The 24,618-nt window shown below is 46.9% G+C and overlaps 1 protein-coding gene and 1 long non-coding RNA gene across 2 annotated transcripts in view; one reads left to right on the top strand and one right to left on the bottom strand.

The window, feature by feature from the left end:
- Positions 1-67: 67 nt before the first annotated feature.
- LOC147821535 (uncharacterized) lies at positions 68-10,499 on the top strand. Its single transcript, XR_015446903.1, has 2 exons — positions 68-219; positions 1,987-10,499. It is a non-coding gene; the product is annotated as an uncharacterized LOC147821535 (long non-coding RNA).
- The window catches only part of Acvr1b (activin A receptor type 1B), a 42,565-nt gene continuing 26,871 nt past the window's right edge, over positions 8,925-24,618 (bottom strand). Inside the window, exons 4-9 of the mRNA XM_004862920.4 lie at positions 23,745-23,975; positions 20,386-20,553; positions 19,255-19,411; positions 17,591-17,715; positions 13,908-14,038; positions 8,925-11,993 (exon numbers count right to left, since the gene is read on the bottom strand). Of these exons, the coding sequence (XP_004862977.1) occupies positions 11,868-11,993; positions 13,908-14,038; positions 17,591-17,715; positions 19,255-19,411; positions 20,386-20,553; positions 23,745-23,975 (938 nt within the window). The 3' untranslated portion in view covers positions 8,925-11,867. The remainder of the gene's footprint in view (positions 11,994-13,907; positions 14,039-17,590; positions 17,716-19,254; positions 19,412-20,385; positions 20,554-23,744; positions 23,976-24,618) is intronic.

Genomic DNA, 24,618 nt, shown 5'->3' with positions numbered 1-24,618 from the left:
CCACAATGCTGCCAGCTCTGCCCCGGGGGGGAGCTTGGCCTCGGGAGCCTAGCGCACAGCATTCGAGGGCCCGCCGCCGGGTTGGGAAAACTTTGACGACTTGCAAACTCAGCGCGGGAAACCTAGGCACCGAGGGGAGCAGGAGGAGAAATGTTATCCCGGAGCGGAGCCAAAATGTACTTCATACCTGGAGGGTGTCTGCGAAGGAGCTTTTCTTGGGTGAGATTTGAAATTTGGGCGTGGATAGTTTTAGTGATTCGTGGAGAGGAGGAACAGTAAGGGGACATGTAAGGAAGTTTGGGGTCCTGGGGGGAAGATTCAGGAAGATGAGGGGATGAAGCCTACAAGAGACTTATTTAGGCGGGGGGTGGGGGTGGGGGAGCAGGGCTTTGCGGGGGTCGGGTGGGAGTGGGGCTGCTGTCCCGAAGGAGGAAGCTGATGCCCCTGAACTGACAGCGCAGAAACCCCCCGGGACTGAGAGGACCCGAGATTTCATCTTTACATTGCTGTCCCAGAGAGCCGAAAGAGGCTGTCTCTCCTGCCTGCCTGTAGGCAAAGGGAGGAGCTCCTGCAAAACCCTGAAAGCAGAGGGCTTAATTCTGGCTCATCCCCTCGCAGGTCTGGAGTGGTCCTTGCAGGAGAAACCTATCCTCAGCTCCTGACATTGGACCCCGGGTCCCCCTTACCCAGCAGACACATCCTTACTGTGGCGTTGACTCTTGACTCACAGGATTGAGGATGGGCCCAAGGCAGTGTGGGTGCTCAGCCATTCTCTGACCCTGTCTTAGGGACCATCCCCCAGGCTCTTTGTTACCATGGCTGCCAGGCCTAGGAGAGGCAGGGATGGCCCAGCGAAGTCTGTCGTCAGTGGTGCCCAAATAAGAAGTGAGAGGAGGAAGTGGAAGGCCACGTGTGATGTCTAAAGAGCAGCTAGCCACCACAGGCTGCCAGCACAAGCTGGGGACTCCACATCCAACACCGTGCACTACACAAAGGCCAGGGCGGCACTGTCCCTGTTGGTCCCCTCCCCCAGTGTTCTCAGATATGTTATGCTTTGTAGCTAACAGTTACTGAGCATTTACCACGTGCTGTGCAGTTTGCCTTTACATACATGTATTAACTTGGTCCTTCTGGCAACACTGTGGAATAGGTGCCATTACAAATGAGGCCCAGAGGGTAAGCAACTTGGCATAAGTTTCTCAGTGGCAGAGCTGAGATTCAAACCCAAGCAGCCTGGTTCCAGAGTTGCAATCTGACTCCCCACTCCCACTCCATGATGCTGTCTTCTGCAGTTCTTCATTCATTCCCCCCCCCCCCCCCGTACCAGGGATAGAACTCCGGTCCTTGCGCTTGTGCAGCAGGCGATGAAACCACTGAGCTAAATCCCTGGCCCTTATTCATCCCACCTTTAAGTCCTGCTTTGTGCCAGGACTGGCTGGGCACTGGGGTCTGGTAGGCTCTTCATCTGGTAGGCAGTTGGGATACTGTACGTGTGCTGTGTCAGACACGAGGCACGAGGTGGGTAGAGGGGCAGAGGCTGTCCCACATGGGAAGGTCAGGAAAGGCTTTCTCAGTCAGTCTGTCTCAGTCTCCTTGCTTCCTGATCTCGCCTCATGGTCTGTGTGTCTGTCTCTTGCCACTCTCAGGCTCTGGGGGCCCCAGCGCCACAGGAGGTGTGGGTGGGAGGGGTGCTCCTCCAGCCCTCCATGATTGTACAAGCCCAGATGGCAGGAGGCTGGTTGAGTGGGGGCAGGGGTAGCTTCCTTAGTGCCTTCCTCCCCCTCCTCCCACCTTCCCCCTTGGGCCACCAAGTGGCTTTCAGCTGAGGGCCCGAGGGGGTGTCAGTGGGGAAACATGGTACTCTATTGTGAGTATTAGCACAGATGGACCCCTGGACCGTCTGTTGCCTGCTCCTGACAGACAGCATCTGTGTCGGGGGAGGTGGAGAAGCAGGAGGTGCAATGGTTTCTGTTGTATTCATTCTAGGGCTTATCCCCGAAGGGACCCTCAGAAGGCCCCATGTGCTGTGCACAGCCTCTTCTGTGAAGGAACAACCCCCATCCAAGAGGGGGACTTAATGAACATCTCCTTGCCTGAAACCTGGAGAAGTGGATGCCACAGGCACAGTACAGCACGTTTGTCTAACAGCCGGGTTGTAATAGTCCTCCTTCAGACTGACATGGAGGTGGAGACCCCTCAGCTTATGCAGGTGGATTTCCTCCCCACCTCCAAGTGAGAGAACTCCACCAGAGAACTGACATTCAGATCTCAATTTTCTCCTCCTGCTAGGAAGAAAGGCCCTGGGTGCAGTGACGCATGCCTGTAATCCTAGCTACTCAGAAGTTTGAGGCAGGAGGATGACAAGTTTGAGACCAGCCTGGGCAACTTAGTGAGCCCTTATTTCAAGGTAAGAAAAGGACTGAGGTATCCTGGCTCAGTAGTAGAGCCATTGCTTGGCATACACAAAGCCCTAGAGTATTGAAAAAAAAAAAAAGAAATGAAAGAGAAAGAAAGTCAGCCCTAGAGAACCCAAAGTAAGGGTGGGCCCAGAATATGCAATTTCTGTCAAGCCCTTTTTGTGATTTCTAAATCTTGAAATTCCAGAGCTAGAAGGGGCCCAGCCTTCACTTAACAGGTAATGGGGGAAGGCCTGGGGCAGACAGGACACTGGAACCCAAGATTCCTCCCTCAGACTGTTAATTCAGCTGATGGCAGCTCCCAGAGAGCTCAGAGACTAATGCCTTCTCCCTCCTGTATCCCTATGCTATGGAGTGGTGATGCCCTCTGGTGGCCATAAGTCTTGTGTGGGAAATCTTTATTTTATTTTATTTATTTATTTTGGTACCCGGGATCAAACTTGGGTCCTTGCACTTGTGCCGCAGGCAGCGAAACCACTGAGCTAAATCCCCGGCCCTTATTTATTTTTGAGACAAGGTCTTGCTATGTAGTTCAGGCTGGCCTTGAACTATGTAGCCCAAGCTGACCTCAAATGTATGGGAGTCCTCCTGCCTCAGCCTCCTGAGTGCTGGGATTACAAGCATGTGTCACCATGCCCAGCAAATCTTTAAACCAGATCGAAAGGCAGTCTGGTGTCAGACTCCCAGCTCCTGTACCTCCCAAGAGGATCTGTGTTCAGCTGGTCACTGAGTTCTGGAATCACACCTGTCAAACGACAAGGAAGTTGTTCTTGTGATAGAAGCTGCTGCTGCCCTGCTGCAGGTGAAATCCATCAGGGAAAAGGTGGACAGCTGGTGGGCTTCCCTGCACAGTAACCTTCACATGCCAGGCAGTGCTCATGAGGCCCCTAGAGCTCTGCCTTCTCCAGCTCTCCAAGGCTGCCTCCTAAGGCCCAATCTCTTCTCTAGCATCTGTTCTCCTCCCACCTGCTGCAGCCCTTTTAAGCTTGGGGATGGGGAAGTATTTTGTATGCTGCCTATGACTTCATACATCAGGACATCTCCCTGGTACTCCTCCCTCCTGGAAATCCCCCATTGTTGTGACTCTTCAGACCTCTGTACTGTGTATCTTGTTCCCAGCAGGTCTCTCAGAGTGCACTCCAGCTGCTCTGATTGCAGGCACTGGGATGGCAGTTGGCCTGGGTCATGCTTGGACAGTGGGGGCCTAGCTAGTTGATAAGGCCTAAGTAACATCCCTTCTTTCAGGACAAGCTCTTCCCAGATACCCACCCATCAACAGCCTATGTGGGGGAAATGGGGAGAGCTGACTCTTGCCCCCAGAGACCCGCTTAGGCCCTGGGGTCCCATCAGAAAGCAGAGCACCTAAGCTGGGGCTACAGAGGCTCAGACCCCTTTCGAGTCTCACTTCAGTCTCAGGCTCTAACTTGGCCATTTCAGGATCCAGGACTAGGAAGGAGCAGTAGCTCACTGGGGGCTCCTCTCTGAATGCTGCCATTGCTTCTAAGCTGGGGAAGCAGGAGGGGGAGGGCCTGGGTTCAGCTGGGTCTCTGATCTGTCAGGAATGAGGGGCTGGGCCCCCAGTTGCACAACGTTGCTTCTTTCGGGAGGCACAGACAGCTGGTAGGCAGCTGGCTGGGTAGGGAGTGGTAGTTTTTCTTAATGGCTCTGACTGTCCAGCAGTGTCCATGGGAGAGTGTCTGTGTTGGTGCTGGGGCCTTGCCAGGGAGGAATCCAAGAGCAGGATGGATCCACCCCAGCCCAGTGATCTGACAGGTAGATGTGGCAGTTTATTTGGCTATTTGGATGTGTGTCTCTTGGGCTAGTACTGCCCAGGGGCCAGGGCCCATCTTGCCTTTTAGATGGGGATAGCAAAGTCTCTGACTCGAACAGGTTAGAATGGCAGAAGAAAGGGAGGCAAACTAGGTTTTGGTTTTTGTTTTTAAGTGTTCTTAAAGACACACTACTCCTGAGACCTGGAGTATAATCTTCCTGCCTTGTTTCAGCACAGGTACACACAGTGAAGTCAGAAAATGACAGCTCTGAGGGCTGCAGACTTTCTGGGGTTCTTCTTCTTGACAAACGCACCTGCACAGTTGCTTAATCCCTGGTTTCCTCTCCCAGGGGACAACTGCATGCACATTCCTAGACACAGGTGTAAGATCCCAGGCTAAGATGTTCAGACTGAAGGCTCCTCTCTTGCCCCCACCATTTGCATCTGATCATGCCCTAAACCTGTGTGTCCTGCCCACTGCCTCTACCTCTCCTGCCAGCTTTGCCTGCTCCACCACAGCCTCATGTCTACACTGTGATCTTCTAGTTTCCAGAACTATCAGCAGTAAGTTTATATTTTATATTATACAGTGTAAAAAAATTTTTGGAGGAAGCTGGGTGTGGTGGTGCATTCCTATAATCCCAGCACTTGGGAGGCTGAAGCAGGAGGATCACTGCTAGTTTGAGGCCAGTCTGGGCTACACAGCGAGTTCAAGGCCACCCTGAACTACAAACTATGACATTAGCCAAGCGTGGTGGTGCACAACTGTAATCCCAGCACTTGGGAGGCTGAGGCAGAAGGATTGCCATGAGTTCGAGGCCAGCCTGGGCTTCATAGTAAGTTCAAGGCCAGCCTGAACTACACAGTGAGACCCTGTCTCAACAAAATAAAACCCACCAAACCAAACCCAAAACCTATGATATTTTTCAACTGCCACTGTCTCCACATCAAGAATGACAAATAGGTTTTAACTTATAAGACAGTAAGCATGCTGAGAAAAACTTGGAGACCGACTCGAGGAAACATCACTAGTACAGTCTCACAGTGAGAGGTACCTGTCCCAGGGAAACTGATGGCATTTGCATTTTTGTTCCCCAGGATGAAGTCTTGACTTTTCAGCACTCTAACAGCTCCAAAAGAGTCCCTTCTCAGGCCTTGGCTCCCATGCTGTGGCCACACTGAGCAACTGTGGTTATTTTTGTTTTATTTTTTTGGTGTTTTTTTGGGGGTACCGGGGATCGAACTTGGGGCCTTGTGCTTTTGAGGCAGGCGGCGGAACCACTGAGCTAAATCTCAGCCCCTGGCCCTGTATTTTTTTGAGACAGGGTCTCACTATGCAGTTCAGGCTGGACTTGAACTCACTATGTAGCTCAAGCTGGCCTCGAACTAGCAGTGATCCTCCTGCCTCAGCCTCCTGAGTGCTGGAATTACAGATGTGCACCACCATGCTTGGCCACTTGTGGTTCTTGAATGGCAACACCTTCCGACTAAAGCTTGAATCCTTTCTCCTCAGTCACCAGGCCAGTGCCTGTTTCCTAACCGATGTCAGTTCTCGTGACTCTCCTATGTTCCTACTGCATTCTATCGGTCCCCATCACGGGACTTACATCTCACTCCTACAGTTATCTGCTCACTAGAAATGTGGAGGGCAGGGTTGCGTTCCTTCTTTCCCTAGAAACTGCATCTGTCCATGACACCTGGCTTATTGCTCTGTAATGGGACTTGCCAAAATCTGTCTTATTGTCTGTGTACAAATCTGATCTCCCTAGATTCAAAAGTCCTTGAAGAGCAGGGACTATAGATTGTATCTTTGTGTTCAGCCTACTGTTTTATGCACTAAGGCTGCTCAATGGAGGCTTAAATATAGCGCAGTCTGTCCAACTTTTCCTGAAATCTTCACTATCCCATTAGCCCCAGTCTTTGGCTTCCAAGGAGCATTCTCCAAAGGAGCCAGACTACTTGCCATACTCCCTAAAACCCTTCCTTTCTGGCCATGGGGCATCCAACAATTTATAGGTTGTTTGTTCAAACACTAGCACGGATATTGCTGTGAAGGTATTTTTTGTTATTGTTGTTTTTGGACAGGGTCTTGCTACGGCGATCAGGCCAGCTGTGAACTCATTATGTCATTTTGGCTGGTTTCAAACTTGTGGCAATCTCCTGCCGCAGCCTCCTAAGTGCTGACATACAGGTGTGCGCCACCACACCAGGCTAAGTATGTTTTAAATGTGATGAACATTTAAATCAATAGACATTGAGTAATGCAGAATGCCCTGTGAAGAGGTTTGGTGTGCAGTTCTGGAGGTTTCAGTCCATGAGCTATTAGCTCCATTGTTTTGGGCCTGTCGTGAGGCAGCACATCATGGTGGGAAGCAAGAGAAAGGAAGGGACACGGTCCCATAACACCCTTCGGGGGCAGTCCCCGACCATGACTAAAGGTTTCCACAAGGCTCTTTAGCTCCATCACCTCCCAATAGCACCTCAGGTGGGGACCAAATTTTTAACACGTGGAACTTTGGGGGACACTTATCTAAAACACACCACCCCTATAATATGGCTGGGTTTCATCTAATCCATTAATCAACTCAAGGCCTTGAGAAAGAAATGCCTTCCAGAGGGATTCTGCCTTCAGACTTCTGACTGCAACATTAATTCTTTCCTGGGTCAATAGCCTGCTGGCCTGTCTTGCAGATAGCAGACTTGCCAGCCCCCACAATCAGGAGTAAATTCCTTACAATAAATGTTTCCCTTCTTGGTCCTGTTTCTCTAGAGAACCAGAACACCATTCCTGGCTTGATCCAAAGCTCCCCCCGCCGACCTTTGTGATGCATCCCACTTGTGTCCCCAAGTCAGTAACTGGAACTCCACTGCTCTTGATTTTTGTTTTGATTGTGTTTAGCAAGTGTACTCTCAGGACTATAAAGATAAGACATATGGCAGAAGTCAGAAATTTAAGAAGTGTGAAACAAAGCCCCAAGAGATATAGAATTCAAATGAATTCAGGTCTTCTGTGTCACAGGCCTTATAAATGTGAGAAACAGCAATTTTTGAGGGTATAGGAAGGGCACCAGAATGCTTGCAATTAAGGCTTTCAAAATAGTCAAACGGAACCAAAATCTGTGCCTAGTGAATTTTAGGTCCATGCCAGGGCAAGGTGACTTACTGGCAGGATGGCTGCAAGGGACTTCATTTGTGTTGGACTGCAATTCACTACAAACCACTCTGCTTTCCTTCTGAACAGGTAAACAGATCAAAGACGTGTGGCAGGCACAGTATCTCAGCAAAGGTCCTGAGCTTCTGTTATTATCTTGGTTGAGAGAATTATGACCAGGACACAGCAATTAGCAGCTGACTGGGTTAGTGGGCTATGTGTCAAACTTACAGCAAACTTCTAGAGGAAAGTTACTTGACTTTCCCTAGGACAACAGTCTGGAGAACAAGGGGGAACTCTGGGTGATAATCCAGGGTTAAAAACAGTGACAGGCTGGAGTAATGGGCAGGTTCTACAATGCAAATTGCTAAGATAAAAATGTAAGATCCTACACTTGAGTTCAAGATACCAAGTGCCTGTGTAAAGAATTGAGGGAGAAGGTGGCTGAATTTTCCTCCACCCAAGATATGCCACAGTCCTGGGATGTCCTTCAGGTATCAAGCACAACATAGGTTCTTGTTCTAGTCTGTCAATTAATACCTGGATGGAATGCAATGCACCCTTCCCCGGCTGGGCTCTGGCCAGCTTCAGAATTGCGCAGCAGGCCTGAGTGAAGAACTAGAGCCAAAGAGGCAGAAAAGTGTAGTGGCTAAGGGACTGGGTTTTGGGGCAACGTCCTGGACCCAAAATCTTTCACCTATGAGCTGCATCTTGGGTACACTGACTTCCCTAATCTGTGATAATAATGCCCACTTCAATGGTTGAGGATGAAAGCAGTTAATATATGTAAAGCAAATTTTGTCACACTGCTCAGTGCATAGTAAGTTTTCAGTAAGTATTTGCTGATGTTAACTGATTATGATACCTGCTTTCAAATGTTTTGAGGGAGCTTATGTGGAAGAAAGAGTAACTGCTCTGAACACCCTGCAAATGGCACTTGGAGGGTATCCAACCGTTTCTACAGGGCAGCAGTCTGTGGTAGAGCACTTGGCAGGGACACTGCAGGAGGACCAGTGCCTGGAGGACAGTGGTCAAAATAACCTTTAGGGTCCCATTTAAACTGGACACTATGCTCCTAAAATTTCTATTTTGGATCCCTTCTGCCTAGTGGTATAGGACATCTATACCCTACTCACACTCTGAAAATACCAGTGAAACCATCCAAGATTCTCACCTCAGTCACCTAAGCAGCCCACAATTCACAATTATACTCCAACGTAGGGGGAAAAAGGCAAAGCTGGAGAGGGCTGTTAGGTTGCCTTTGGGACCTGGTGGCATGTGACTAACCAGGATTAAGATCCTCTTTTGTAGAGATAAAAATGCCAAAAGGCAAAGGCAAATACAAGAATGCAAGCTTCTTCTGCTCCCTTACACACCAGGCCCCTTCTATGAAACAGAGGAAGTCTCAGGAAGATTTATGATGTCCAGATCAATACCCCTTCTGTGATCAGCATTAACGGATGTGTCAGGCCCAGGCAGGAGGAAGGTGGAAACACTACCTCCAGGCTGCCTGCCCCATTCCCAACACCCCCGAGAAGTGGGTGGTCATTCTCCAAATGGAGGACAGATGGCACTGGAAAAGGTCTTTGAATAAAACTTTTAATAATGTACAGCAGAAATCGGACAGGCTCATTCTTATATTAAAACAAAAGATTTCCTATATTACAATTTATTTACATTTGCATACTGAAGAGGTAAAGTGTCTAAGTGGCTATTTTACAGTCCTTTCTAATAAAATGTACAAAACAAACAGAAGTACCGAGAATGCTGTTCAGGGGCCTGATGGTGACATATGAACGGGCTTAGACTTGGTCTGTGAATCCAGAGGTGCAGGTGGCCCTATGGATCAGGATTAGTTAGCCTTAGGGAGCCACAAACACAGCTTCAGCTTTTCCCCAGCTCCTGCTTAGTGTTGAAGAGTGGCAGGGGTGGGCATGGGAGTTTCCCCCCAAACTTCTTAGTCTTCCCCAGAGGTATAGGAGCTGGACTGTGTGTGGTGAGGATACAAAGGTGTATGGTGAGGACAAAAGGGCCCCCAGGGAGTGGGCCAGTGGCTTGGAGTGCTGGATGGACACATGCTGGCAGATCCCAGAGGCTAGTTGTGACCCAGAGTCCAGGAGTCTAAGTTCCATCTTCACCTGTAACTGCCAAGGTTCTGCTGCAAGGCAGTAAGTGGGAGGTCAGCAGGGGTGGGTAAAGAAGGTCCCCTAAAGACACAACTGGTATTCAAGGGAAATGAACCAGTGCCCAGTAAATTGGCCCAAAGGATTAGAGGAAGATCCCCTTTAATGCAAGGAAAGGCGCAATACATCAGGAAAATAAATAGGCCAGATGCATGGGGAGACCAAGGGAATGGAGGGCTCTCCCTCCTCCCCAGGCCTTGGCAGAGAACTGCCGGGCTCGGCTGCACTAAGGCTGTATACATAATGTGCCTTCCCCATGGTAGGAAGGGGGTCAGAATGAATACAGTGCTTTGCGTTCTCACCTGTGGTTCTAAACCCAGGCCTCACCATCCATGAGTAGTCTCTTTGTGAGGGGAGATATGGGGAGCCCTAGTGGTCTTATTTAAGAGCAATAATTCCAGGTTCCAAGGCTCTCAGAAGCAACCACAAAAACGTCTGGTCTCAAAGTAGGCACCCATGTAATTGATTTAGCTCCTTCAGTGCTCCCAGAGTAGGACCCAACCCAGTCTAGTTTGAAGGGTTCCCAGGCCCAGCCAGTGCCAGGCACCCAGCAGGCACATGACATGCGTTTGCTGAGCAAAGGCCTGGAGAATACAACCAGCTGGGGACTGCACAAAAGGCTAGGGTGCTCCGGTAACAGAGGTTGGGGACAGAGGGCAAGAGAGACAGAGCCTCCAGGGCAAAGAGGAAATCTCACTGCTGAGTGGGAACAGGCTCAGATATAACAACAATTTCCAGTGTGATTGAGCTATGTGCATTCAATTGGAGAATTTTCTTTTTTTGTGGTTGTTTTTTAAAAGGATTTCTTTAAAAACAAATAGACTGAGAGGTAATCACATAGAGATGGTTTTCCTTTTATAAAAACAACATAAAAAAGTTAAAATCCAGACCCTCCCAATTAAAAAAAAAAAATCAAACCACTCCAGTTAGAAGTTATGGCTTCAAAGTTATTATATACCTAAGATATGCTGACCAAATCACCACCGACAACCGTGCCTCTAGACTTCATTAAATACTCTACTTAGGTTAAATAACATGTTCGGCTCAGGCTGTTCCCTTAGTAGGACCCCTGAAGTGGATGCAAATCTCTCATCTTCCCTCCACCCTGATCAGATAATCCAGTAAAAGGCCCATGCAGATGCCTCCCTCCCACCCTGACTCCCTCTCCACTCCTTGTCCCCACCCCAAACCCACCACCACCAAAAATATACACCACAGTGTGCAGAATCTGGGAGGAGACGGGCAGATGTGACATTCCAATCTGAGTCCCAAGATCTGGCTTCAGATTCTCTGGCCCTTCCTGAATGCTGTTGAGGAGGATACCCTTGGGCTGGCTCATTTCCCACGGTCAATGGTGACACTGCAACACTCAACATTTCTGCCAAGATTCTTTTCCTGGCCATCCCTCTACCCCCAATCCTTACATTTTGACCCAAAAGTCTCTTCTGCTATGGACACCTGGGCCAGCTTTGGTTCCACAGTCCGAAATGGAGGCGAGCTATGCTAACAGTGGGTGGGCAGAGCAGCCTGTAGGAAGGAGTACCACCATGGCAGGGGGTTTGGGGGCCTCCAAGAAAGGGCACCAGGGAAACTAGATGCTGCTCTCTATGAACAGAGAGGCACCGGCACGTAGAGACGGCATGAACAACCACACCCTCGGCCTGCACATGCACAGAAAGCTCAAGCAGGTAAGTGCACACCTACAGACACACCTACAGACACACACACACACACACATACACACACACGTGTAGGGGCATGGCACGAACCAGGCACAACAGGGAACACACCTCGGCACATGCACACAGAACTGGACAGACAGGTGGCAGGTTCTGTTTCCACTGGCAGACCCTCCAGGTACCCTCCGGAGGAGGGAGCACGTGGCTCAGAGCTGCCTATGAGAGGCTGTACGTTTTGTTCCTCTGGACCCCCTTGGTGTACCATGGCTGGTCCCTGGGGGAAAACTCTCAGTGCTGCTCAGCACTGGCAACAACTTGGCTCCTCCTGGCCCCTCCCAAGCCATTCTTTCACCACTCCTGGCTCTGTGCCAGATGCACCGGGTTTTGCAGACTTCCTACTGCAACCAGTTTGAGTTGTGGCATTGAGTTCTCCACACAATTCGCTCTCAGAGTCTCCATGCCAGCAGGAGGTAAATAGAAAAGGTGTCTGTCTCAAACCCAACATGGGAGTGAGCGAGTCTCCTGGGCTCTGTCCCTCTTTCCGGCCAGGGCTCTGGCCACAGAGGGCTGGGCAGAAACGAGAGGTAGGCCTCCATTGTACGCTCAACACGGCAGCTGCATGTAGTTCTCGCTGCCCAGGATTGCGTGCAGGGCAGAGGGAGCAGGTTAGATCTTCACATCTTCCTGCACGCTGAGCTGTGAGAGGGTTTTCTTGATGCGCAGTGCAGTCAGGCGGGCCGCGCCATTGGCATACCAGCACTCCCGCATCATCTTCCCCATCACCCGTAATGCCTGCACAGAGAGACCCAGCCTGTCAACTTGACTGAACAGAGAAGCCTTTCTGAACCCTGCTGCCCACCTAAAATGCTCAGTCTGTCAGAATACCCCTTTCCCCTGAAATATGTTGCCAACTCTTTCTTCCTTAAAGGACAGGCTCGGCAGAAGAAAGAGACTACCGCAAGTAAAGACCAGCTCTTCCAGCCTTACTTTCAAGTAAACCTAACCTGAGCTGCCCAAGGAACACTTTGGGAAATGTTGCTTTATTGTGCAATGAGAAAGCACTTCGATGCTAAAATGTGAGCTGAGTGATTTTGTTTTTAGTGCGCAAATGCCCTCTAGTGGTTTCATTCTGGTTTTGGGGGTACTGGGGATCAAACTCAGGACCTTGCAAGGGCGGCGCCACTTAGCTAAATCCCTGGCCCTCAGTGCTTACATTCTTTAAAGGCAGCGATGACCTTCCTCATCCTATTATGAGTACACTGGGGGATCCAACGTACGGCACAGTGACCAGAGTTAATACTGCACCACACACCTGAGATGTGCTGAGTAGACTGACTGTTTTGTGGTGTGAAGAATCGAACCCAGGGCCTCATGCATGCTAGGCAAGTACTCTACCACTAACCTACACCCCCAGCCCAAGAGATCTTAAATGTTCTCACAACACACAACAAAAGGTAACTAGTTGTGCTATCTAACTTGATTGCATTAACTAACTTGATTGTGGCAGTCCTTTCATAATATATGTGGATAACAAATGAGCATGTGACTGACGTAATTATTTTGTCAGTTATACTCCAAATAAATCTGGGTAAATAGGGCCGGGGATTTAGCTCAGTGGTTCCGCCTCCTGCATCGCAAGCATAAGGTCCCAAGTTCGATCCCCGGTACCAAAACAAACCCTGGGTAAATAAATGAATAGAAAAGGAGGGCTATGGATGAAAAGGCAGCCACGTGCACTCAGCTAAGCAAACTTTGTTTCTCTGAAGACTCAGACGCCTGAGCCCCATGTTAGGAACCTATGCTATAAACCTGTGCTCAATTCAACTATGTCCAACAAACATCCCTCCCACTTTATCTGTCTTAAATTCAAATTCTATTTCCTAACCCCAAGCCCTTCGCACATCAACCTCATCCCTTGTGCGTCCCTAGAAAGGTCACTTCCTCCGATGCATCCCGCCCCTGCTACATCAAGTCTAAAGGCTTCTCATGTGATGTCTCTCCTTAACTCTCCTACACAGTGCAGCTCACCTGGGTGGCTAGGCAGACAGATCTACTTTTTGTTTCTGTCTCTTGTTGACTACTCCCCTTATCTGTGTCCTAGATACTAGGCTGTCCCTCCACCTGATAATGACCAAGTCAAATGATTGTAGCCACAGAAGACCCAGTATGTAATAGCATAGAAAAACTACAGAGTGTCCCTTATCTGAAATGCTCAGGTCCAGAAATGTTACAGATTTGGGCACTTCCATGTTTTAGAATATTTGTGCACAGATAATGTTACATCCTGGGGATGTGAACCAAATCTAAACACAAAATGCACTTCTGTTTCACATCTACCTGCCTTACACACACAGCCTGAAGGTATTTATATGTATTTTTTAGTATACCTCTATTTTGACTGTAACCTATACATTTTGACTGTTACATGAGGTTAGCTGTGAAATTTTCCATTTGTGGTATCCTTTGATGTTCAAAGTTTCAAATTAGAGAGGCACCCAAGGGGTGCACCTGGGAGTTGGTCCCATTTTTGAAAAATCTTTTCTTTTTCTTTCTTTTTTTTGGTATCGGGGATCGAACTCGGGATCTTGCCACTTGTGAGGCAGGCAGTGGAACCACTGAGCTAAATCCCCGGCCCTGAAAAACCTTTTCTAAGGCAGAGAAGTCAAACAGACGGGAAGAGTCACAGGAGGCAAGGAAGCACCCTACCTCATAACTCTGCCACCAGTTGGGGATGTTGGGACGTAGCTTCTGGTCACAGACAACCTTTCGCATTTCCTCAATGGAAGGGTCAGAGGGCACTAAGTCATAATATGGAAGCTGATATTCTTCATGGACCCCTGGGAGAAAAGAAAATACATATCTGAGTTACTGACAGAAGGAAGGAGAGATTAATCCAAAACCAATGGCAACACCACACTGTGATCTGTAGATGCCAATTCCCACTAGGCCTCCTTGAAGCAGGTCATTGTTTCTCACGGGACAAGAAGTACAAAAGAGTAGAGCTTGTGTACAGGTGTGTACTACTGCAGTACACACCTGAAGTCCTAGCGTTCAGGAGGCTAAGGCAGGAAGACTGAGCTCAGGAGTTTAGGGCCAGCCTGAGCAACATAGGGGATCCTGTCTCAAAAGGAAGCAAGGACAGATAGATGGACTGACGGAAGGAAGGGAAAAAGAACATTTTAAAAGAAAAAAAAAACAAAACAGAGAGAGAAAGAAATACACAAGAGTAGCCAGGACAGGGACATCTTTTCCATACCAAAAAAATATGGAAATGATCAAAGACTATTGGGGTTTCTTCAAAAGGCACTAAGTTGAAAGGCCCTGACTAGACAAAAATGAGAACATTTAATAAGACTAATGCATGTGACAGAAACAGTTATTTTAAGGTCCAACATTTCATACACACACACAACTTTTTTTTGGCAGTACTGGGGACTGAACCAGGGCCTTCACTCTAAGCTATATCCTCAGCCCATTTTTCAATTTTTTATTTTGAGATGGGGGCAGGGTTTCGATAAACTGCCAAGTTGTCCAGACTGGGCATAAACTTTCAATCTTCCTGCTTCAGCCTCTCAAAGAGCTGGGATTACAGGCCTGCAACAGCACCGCTATTTATATATGTATGTATGTATTTATTTATTGAGACAGGGTCTTGCTGTGTAGTGCAGGCTAATTTTGAACTCATTGTATAACCCAGGCTGGTCTCAAACTCGTGGTGATCCTCCTGCCTTAGCCTCCCGAATGCTGCAATTGCAGGTGTGGGCCACCACACCTGGGTTTCTTTTTTTTTTTGAGACAGGGTCTAAGTACTTTAGGCTGGTCTTGAACTCACTTCATAATTCAGGCTAGCCTTAAATTCACTCGATCGTCCTGCCTCAGCCTCCTGGGATTAAAGGTGTGTGTTACAGTACCCACCTTTTACAATGATTCTTAAAAAAGAAAACTCACCTTTGCAAGAATGAACTCATTATTTTGAAAAAATGATACATAAATGAAAAGAATGAAGTATTTTTCCTGCCTTTCCTATTCAAGCTATACATCATGGTAACCAAATAATTAGGGGAAGTTACACATTATAGAAGAATTTGAATTTGGACAATGATCACCCTGGCTGTCAACATCACAAAAGGAGAGATGACTGACATTGAGTATCTTGTAATGGAAGAGTAGTACCTACGAAAGGCTTTTGGAAAAAAAGAGAAAATACCCTGATATGATTTTTTTTTTTGGTACCAGGGATCAAACTCAGGACCTTGCACTTGCAAGGCAGGCAGCGGAACCACTGAGCTAAATCCCTGGCACCCAGATATGATTTTAACTGCTAGATCTAACTACCAATTCACAGGAAATGGCAGGAACAACATTTGTGAACTCAATGGAATGCAGTGAAATTTAGCTTCGGAAGCTTTTCAATTGACTTGGATTCTCCTATAAAATTAGAAGAAAAAAATGCAGTAGGAACTCGCACACAAGATGTAAGAGTTGTATCAATCAAGTGCAAAACTGGATCATATTTGGGCCCTGACTTAGTAAACAGTTGAGAAAAATTAGGAGATAATGGGGGAAATCTCAACACTGATTAGATGTTAAACATATTAAAAATTAATGTTCATGGTTCTCTTTTCTTTTGAGCCCTTGGGATCAAACCCCTGAGCTACATCCCCAGTCTAATGTTTATTTTTTAGTGTGGCAAAACATTTTAAGTCCTGTTAGAGCTACAAACCAAAAGAATTCCAAAATAAAAAGTTAACTTAAAAGATCCAATGTACTCTTTTTGTGTCTTTTTCCAGAAACCACCCTGCTGTCTTGAACTAATGGGGAAGAGTCTGACTTGGTAATTACCTAAAGGGTAGTTAAGACCTTAAGGCCCAGCCTCAGCCTGCTGGAGTTTGAATTCTAGTTTACTAGATATATGTCCTTGGACAAATTACCTAACCTCCCTCTGAACTTGTATTCTTTATCTATAAAATGAAGACAATTACAGTACCTACCTTCATAAGTTTGTAGTGAAGATTAAATGTATTTATATATAGCAAGTGGTGGACACCTATAAATATAGGTACAGTGGTACCTTGGTCTATGAACACGACCGTGGCCATCTTCCCCAGAATTGTGGAACAAATTAAGTTTGTGAACCAAGGTACCACTGTATTTTTTCTTAGCTCTAATTTCTGTGAAAGAAATGAACTTGACAGTTGAAGACCTGTGCGACCAATTTTCTCAATCTGTTTTATCTGTATACACTAGTCAAAAATGTAAGATGTACAACTCCATGAATACTTGAGGACTTCCTCCATTATTTGAATCTCACCAAACATATCCCAAATGGAAACAGGTGGCAACAGACAAAAGGGTTCTGCTGGAAGACTCACCTGTTTGTTGTGCCCCTCCCTGCTCTCCGCAGGGCATAGAACCCTGGGCCTTGCACATTTAAGGCAAATGCCCTACTACTGAGCTACCCTCCCAGTTCTACCAGTTATTTTTATTTATTTTTTGGTACCGGGGATCGAACTCGGGTCCTTGTGCTTGTGAGGCAGGTGGCGGAACCACTGAGCTAAATCTCTGGCCCTCTACCAGTTATTTTTAATTCAATCACTTTCACTGCACTGGGATTTCTTTCATTAGAGAAATGGCTCTAGAGGTTATTGAACTTGATCATTTAGCAGAATACTAGAGATCATCAAATACAGATATCAGCTGATGATAAAAAGTGTTTTCTGCTAAATCTGATACTATATTTTACTGGATTCTGACACAAATAAGCAATTGCAAATGACAAAGTTTGTTTCTTTCCTTCTCAGACAGGGTCTTGCTATGTAGCCTAGGCTGGCCTTAAACCTATGGTGCTCCCTCTGTCTCAGCCTCCTGAGTGCTGGGTTTAAAGATGTGTGTCACCACGCCTGGCCATCACAAAGATCTTTAAAAAAAGATTATGGAAGAAAAAAACTCTTTTTGAAAAAATTTAAGTAATGCTGCAAATTTAGAAATTACAACTATTATTGCAAGGATCAAACACCATGTTCTCTAGGAACATGGCTTGAGAGCCAGTGTGTCAGGACATACTACCTCTGATTTAAGGAGATACTTGTATTAACCTTAGGCTATTTAAACCCAGGGTGCTGCCAACCTTTATGACCTAATAATAAAGTCAATGTGTTAGCCAAATGAGCCTCCAGAATGATTACTGAAAAGCAAAACATATTCAACCAGCTGGCCCAAGAGTCAACACACCCCAGCAGGATTCTACATCCTTGATGAAAACCTTAAGAGTGACTGGCTCTTGCATTAGGCATTTGCCGGGTTGAGAAAAGGGGCCTGTAAAATACCAGCACCCTCAGGTGAACTATCATGCTGGAATTGGACCAAGAGAAGATAAAAAACAAAGGTACCTCCAGAATTGCACCTTCGAGCAATCTCCCAATATACCAGCCCGAGGGCATAAATATCAGCACATTTAAAGGAGTCGAAGTGTTTCATGTTAATGGTTTCATCAAGTACTTCAGGAGCCATGTATCTGCAGCAACAAAGAAAAAAGTTACAGATAAACCATCATGACTGCTCTCTTTTAATCAAAGGACTGATTCCAGGGCCATCTGAATGTGGGAGTATTATCCCAATATGGTATCCTGGGGAGAAGTGAGCACTTCTCTTCATGTTTTGGATTTGAATCTTAAATAATTCAGAATAGATCTGGCAATATTAGGGTACTCTTTTTTTTTTTTTGGTACCAGGGATCAAATTTGGGTCCTTCTGCTTGCAAGGCAGGCGGCGGAACCACTGAGCTAAATCCCTGGCAGGGTACTCTTAAGTGTATATTTGTTTTTTAACCATTAAGAGACTGTCTTTTTTCTTTCTTTCTTTCTTTTTTGGTATTGGGGATCAAACTCGGTTCCTTGTGCTTTCAAGAGACTGTCTTGATCTCTTGGGCCACACAGTACATAGTATCTGGTTACTACTGAAGTCTTCACTTTATTCAATGTAGCCATAGTGATGAACTGAGCTTAAATGTCCTTCTAAACTTCTTTTGTTATTTTATCTGATTGCAGAAAGGTGAAAATCCTATAGGTGATCAAAGTCACCCTTAGTGATTGAGTAGTAATTACGAATAACTACTATTACTCAAGCTACACCCACCCCTAATAAATGAGGATTATCTCAGCCCTAGACCTTAGGCCCTGGGTAGCTGCAATCATTCAGGGTTAGGACAAAAACAGCAACACAATTCAATGAAATTCACTTATATTCAGCACACTGTAAAGCCCCTCTTCTGTCTTACTGAAAGACAGTCCCACTTTTAACTCATGAAGTCAACCACAATTCTTTTTTTTTCGAGGTGGTACTGTGGATGGTACCGAGAGCCTTTACAATGGCATCTCCAGCCCTTTTTATTTTTTGGAGAGGATCTTACAAAGTTGCCCAGACTAGGCTTGAACCTGACATTCTCCTTCCTTAGCCTCCCAAGTAGCTAGGATTACAGGCATGTGCCACCAAACCTGGAAACTTTTTTTTTGTACAGGGGATAGAACTCAGAACCTTGCGCTTGAGAGGCAGGTATGATGCCACTGAGCTAAATTCCCAGCCCTGGAAACTCCTTTTTATTTCAATGCTCAATGAAGTACGAAACAGGCCCATAATCCTTGAGGGCACTCCAATCCACACCCAAGATCAGTTCTGTTCAGGTTTGGCAAACTTGCTCTATATCCAAAATAGAACACATTCCCTGTCTCCTCACATCTCTGCACAAGCCACCCCTTTGGACTGCAGTATTTCCTCTCCTCTCTTAGCCAACCCTCATGCCTACCTCTCTCCAAATCCTGCTCCAGATTCTTTCTCCAATTTCCCACTACCCCTAATCCACCAAAACCTGTGTACATACAGCGAAGCCATGTTTTTGGCATTTGTATCTGTTAGATGTAACCTATAGCTTTTCAGTGTGAGAAGCAAGGCCCAAGAGAGCAAGAAACCACACCTTGTCCTGTACATATTTAAAAAGCACACATGCAATACTCAGCACCTGCTGTTGAGTAAGGGCAAAAGCCTAGGGCATTCCTACCGTTTGGTTCCCACCCTCTGATTTGGAGCAATGTCAATGGTGTCAGTGACTGCATCATGGCGAACTGCCAGGCCCAGGTCTGCGATGGCGCACATGCCGTTTTTCTTCACCAGGATATTCTTTGATTTTAAATCTCGATGAGCAATTCCAGGCTTCCCTGGCAGAGGAAAAAAATCAGAGATCTTTAAAGAAAGATGCTGTAAATTTTAAAAGCAGACACTGAAGCCAAGACTATGAATCTGAGTCCTGGCTTTGTCTCCTGCTGACCAAGTGATCCCCTGTGTATCTCAGTCTTTTTATCCACAAAATCAGAAGGGAAATGTTGTGCAAAGTAAATGCTCCATGTAGGTAAGTAAAGACTTTAGAAGAACATGAGTACTAGCTAACATTACTTAACATTACTATTACCACTTGCCCACCCAGAACAGCTCTGATATAAACGGCTAAGGAATTCAAAGAAAGCTCTTGTTCTTGCAGTGGCTGGCCCTGAAGATGTGGACTGCTAGCATCAGCACATAGGTTAAAACAGAATCCGACTGTCTTAGGTGGTCTCCCATTGTGCCCACCAAGAGCTGTTGTCCTGGTCAAACAGGCATCAGGGATCACACTTGCCACTGTGGCAAGATCCAGGATGTCTCTAAGAGCCAACATTGGAGTCAATAAGCAGCAAGGCTCCAGGTCTTCTTCCTCTAAGAAAACCTCCTGAGACTAGCACAGCCAGTTTCTCACCAAAATGTATTCTGGAAGTCAGCTGCCCTCAACAACAAATGTGTGAAATGACTAAACTGAGGCTCTTGTTGCAGTGGCTTATTTTTTCGGTTCCATTTTTTTTACATGCCTGCTGTGGGGATCTGAGATGATTACTCCTTAACAAACAGTGATGTCACAGCAATGACAAATAACTACACACTGACCTTACAGACTTCTCCTGAGGGAGTTCTAAAGACAGTGATGGGGAGAGTGCCCTGTACATCTTTGGTTCTCAAACAGCTCAAACCTCTTTCTCTTGTATGAAACTGCAGTTCCTGAGGTCCAGCCCTGACTTTCTCAGTGACAAGGTGTAGGAACAAAATTAGGATGCATAGCCATTTACTCTACCTAACTTCCCTGCTCCTTGGCAAGGCTACTCACCTTGGGTGCCCACGATCTCCATATGCAGGTGTGCCAACCCACTGGCAGCAGACAGAGCCAGCTTAATCATTCCCTCGATGGTTACTGTGTAGCGATTAAGATAATCAAACAGGGAACCATGTTCATGGTAGTCAGAGACAAGCCACAGCTGTGTCCAGGTGCCATTATCTGCAGAGAACAGAGATGTGTCCCAGAAAAGGCATTAACTATCAGCAATGAGGAAGAACATCTACAACATAAGACCCAGTCACTCACCTGAATTTACAGTTCTCACCTCCTCACTTCCTAAGGACCTTCCCCCCTCTCATCTACAGTGGTCTGCAGTTCTAGGCTCCAGTGAGGACACAGCACTTCTTTTCTAGGCCTGCTCCCTTGTTTCTTTTAGGTGGGCTGTGGAATTCTGAACCGCATTCCATTCTTCTGCCACATTTGAAACGTGAGGTGTTTAGGAATGAGAAAGCATATGCTTAGGGAAAGTTACGAGGTATCAGTTTTGTTGCAACACTGCTTCTGACCCTAACAAGACTTGTTCACCTATGTTCAAACCACAGCAGGCCACACCCGTCATAGCCAAGGAAAGCCTAAGTCTTCCTGAGCTCCAGTGACACTTGGAACACAGCCCAGTCACAGCACCTGTCTCATCTGTAATGTTTCTTTTCAGTCAGTCTGTTCTCATCAGGCTAGGAGCTCTATGAGAGCAGGCAAGATCTCCTTTATGTATTACTGCATTCCAGGCCAAAAAATGCTTTTCAGTGCATGAAGAGTCTATTTCCAAGTATTACCAGAGAGGCCATCTTACCCAGAACAATGGAAGGTGGGTAGCATACACTTTATTTTTTCTCTTTTATACATGAGGCAGCGGGACAGAGTAGGGAAGAGGGAAGCAGGAAAGGAGAAAAAGAAAATATTAAAGCCAATAATCTAATTAAGCTATGCTGCTATCACTAGGAAGACTGGAAATTGGACTGAGTTCCTAAATTCCAGGCTGATGCTGGTTCCAGGGCACCATACTAAATATATCATGGTAAAAAGGCAACAATGAAGGAGCCCAATTTTTCTCCTTCCCTGACCCTAATGTGGGTTTCCATAGCCAGATCCCTACTTACATAAGCTGCTAGAATCAATAAAAGGAGTGGCTGCTAGAAATCCATAAGACTTGGCTTCTCTTATCACAAGGAGCCCACCCAACCCGCCACCGTCCATACTCCAAGTAGCTGCCAAATCCTGAGGAGCCCGTTAATAAGTTATAAGGGAACACACCTTTTTGGGTTTGTTTGTTTGTTTTTTTGAGGCAGGGTCTCCTTTTGTAGTTCAGGCTGGCCCTGAACTCACTACATAGCCCAGGCTGGCCTTGAACTCCCAGTGATCCTCCTGCCTCAGCCTCCCGAGTGCTGGGATCAAAGGCGTGCACCACCACACCCGGCAGCACCTATTTGTTTTGATGCTTTCAAATGCATGATTTAAATTTTATAAAAAGGTGACGCTGCTTTAAAGAGGAGCAGCTAGGCAGGCACAGTGGCATACACCTGTAATCCCAGCACTTGGGAGGCTGAGGCAGGAGGACTGCTGTGAGTTCAAGGCCGGCCTAAACTACAGATCGAGACCTTGTCTTAAAAAAATAACAGAAAAGAAAGGAAGAAAGAAAGAGAGGAGCAGCTTACTCGGAGTAAAACACTCTTACCCTCCTTCCTCCTTGTACAAAAGTTCAAGACTCTTCAGTTGGGGGAGCTGAGGCCATCACCAGCCCCCACAGCAATGTGAGGAATGAGCAGTCACTGTTGTTTTAGGAACGAAAAACGAATACTTAGGATCTTCTGCAGGCTCTGCAGACACTAACATCTGAGTCATTGAGCCATGGAGCAAACTGTTTCACAATTGCCAGAGACGCTTCTAAACTGTGAATTCAATCCCATCAGGGTCCTCTCTGCACTCCAAGTGGGCTACCTGTCACCTGTCTGCCCCCCCTCCTCCTGGGGGCTCTGTGAAGGCAGGAACTGTGTCTTGTTTTCACAGGTGAGGATCCTAGCAACCGCAAAGGTTCTGGCCCACAGTGGTCAACAGATGCTACTGAGTTAATGAATGACATTCCAATTACAACCATTATCTTCAGGAATAAAATACAATCCTCTCAAAAAGGCCCATCATTACCTGGCCTCTGCCTGCCTTTCCATCCGTCTTCTGCCAGGATCCAGCCATCCCAAGCTACCTGCAGGGTCTACACCTCACTTTTCCACATGGCTGCAAGGCCCTTCCCAATGACTTTTCTTCCAGATCAATTTGTGCCACCTTGGTCTCAATGAGGCCCAGGTGTAACCTACTCCTAATTAGAAGAGGAGCCTGTGGGGCCGGGGATGTAGCTCAGAGGTTCTTCCGCCTGCCTCGAAAGTGCAAGGTCCCGAGTTTGATCCCAGCTACCAAAAAAAAAAAAGAGCCTGTGCTTGCCTCCTAAACTAACGGGCCATTAGTTCACTAGTCAGTGAGGTCCTCAAAACAGGCAAGTGCCTAGACACACAATTTAGAGAAACTCAAACTTTTAGCAAGAAAAGAGGGAAGAGGGAAAAGATAAGAGACTTCAGGTATGGATATGCCAGCCCCAAAACTGAGTCCAATGGCTAGTGACACTCTGGAGCTAGGCAAGTCCTCATTCTCCCATGCCTGCTCCACTTACAAGTGTATATAATGCCAGTCATGCCACAGAAAGTGAACTACATGCTTTTCCATAGTTGTCCTTTTTTGGCAGAGATGAGGCCACAATTTCTCTCGACTAATTTTTTTTTTGTACCTGGGATCAAACTCGGGTCCTTGCATTTGCGAGGCAGGTGGTGGAACCACTGAGCTAAATCTCTGGCCCCATAATTTCTCATTCTAGCAATTTTCAAAATAGCCCAGGCATGGTGGCCTGAAATCCCAGCACTCAGGAGGCTGAGGCAGGAGGATCATTGTGAATCTGAGGCCAGCCTGGGCTACAGTGATACCTTGTCTCAAAAACCAAAACCCAACCCAACCCACCCCAACCCAAAAATCCCAAATGAACAAAAATCCAAACTTTACTGGAGCCCCTACAGGGACTACACTGGTGGTGGACTTGGGAAAGTGTCAGGGAAGAGAACGGAGCAGGTAGGATAAAGATGTGTTTCTTGATTACCTGCATAATAAACTGGGTTTCCATGTAAGTTTTTCATGGAATAAAGGTTCCACAACTTACGAGGAATTTGAAAACTATGACTTCACAGAGACTTTTTCTATGGGTAAAAACCATGAAGGCAAACAAGAGCTGTGCATCACATAGCAGTTCAGTTTCTCCAGTCATCCCTCCACCTGAAAGTGCTTTTGGCTTTATATACAGACCCAGCCTTTACCTTTATTGTCAGCAGCAATAAATCCAAGGATGTTTTCATGGCGTAGCATAACTGTCTGGTATATCTCTGCTTCCCGGAACCAAGATCGTTCTTCACGAGAAGAGAAAATTTTCACGGCGACATCGCCACCCCTCCAGCGGCCACGCCACACTTCCCCAAACCGGCCCTTGCCAATAATCTCCTGTAATACAATGGTTCGGGCCACCGTGCGCTGGACGAAAAGGGGTAACCCTACGGACCAAAGAACAGAAAGAAAACTGACAATGCAAATTTGCTAAATTTTGGAACTCCTACATTTACAGCTGCACTGGAAAGGCTCCCAACCAAGTGTCTGCACTGTGCCCTAGGCCACTAACCGTGGAGAGCTGCAGCGGCCCCTGCAGTCCTCTAGGGAATCCACCGGCAAGCTGAGCCGGGCAGCAACTGGGAGCGAGTGAACACAGAAAGGGAAACGCATACAATTCTTTAGCAGGCAATCTCTCCTCCAGTAGTGTGGATGACAGAGCTGAATGTAGATGTTTGACCAGATCTACCAGCTCTGCAGATGGTCACCTGTGGGCTAACCCACCCGCATCTGCTTTATTTTGATAGAAACTGAAAGAGGGCAGAAAAGATGAAAGTTGGGTCTTCTGTGCTGGGAACTGCCTGCTGGCCGCTCTGCTTAATAGCCACTAGAGGGCAGTGCTGTGTGGCCCACAAACACAGACGGCGGTCGGGCTCTCTCCGAAGAGATCCGAGCTCTCCCTGCTCACAGATGGCACTCCAGATGCACACTGGGGACTGTTCATACTAATTCTAAGATCTGGTTTACCGTCTTTAGGCGACTCATGATTGTTTCACTTGACTCATTCAACGTGTCCCTATCTGGTCCATC

This window comes from Heterocephalus glaber, unplaced genomic scaffold (genome assembly GCF_053883595.1).
Source record: "Heterocephalus glaber isolate CG9 unplaced genomic scaffold, H.glaber_assembly_v1.0 deba00001733, whole genome shotgun sequence".
In the NCBI taxonomy this organism is placed as follows: domain Eukaryota; kingdom Metazoa; phylum Chordata; class Mammalia; order Rodentia; family Bathyergidae; genus Heterocephalus; species Heterocephalus glaber.
The sequence above is the reverse complement of the archived record's forward strand: the minus strand, read 5'-3'. Positions and strand labels throughout refer to the sequence as shown.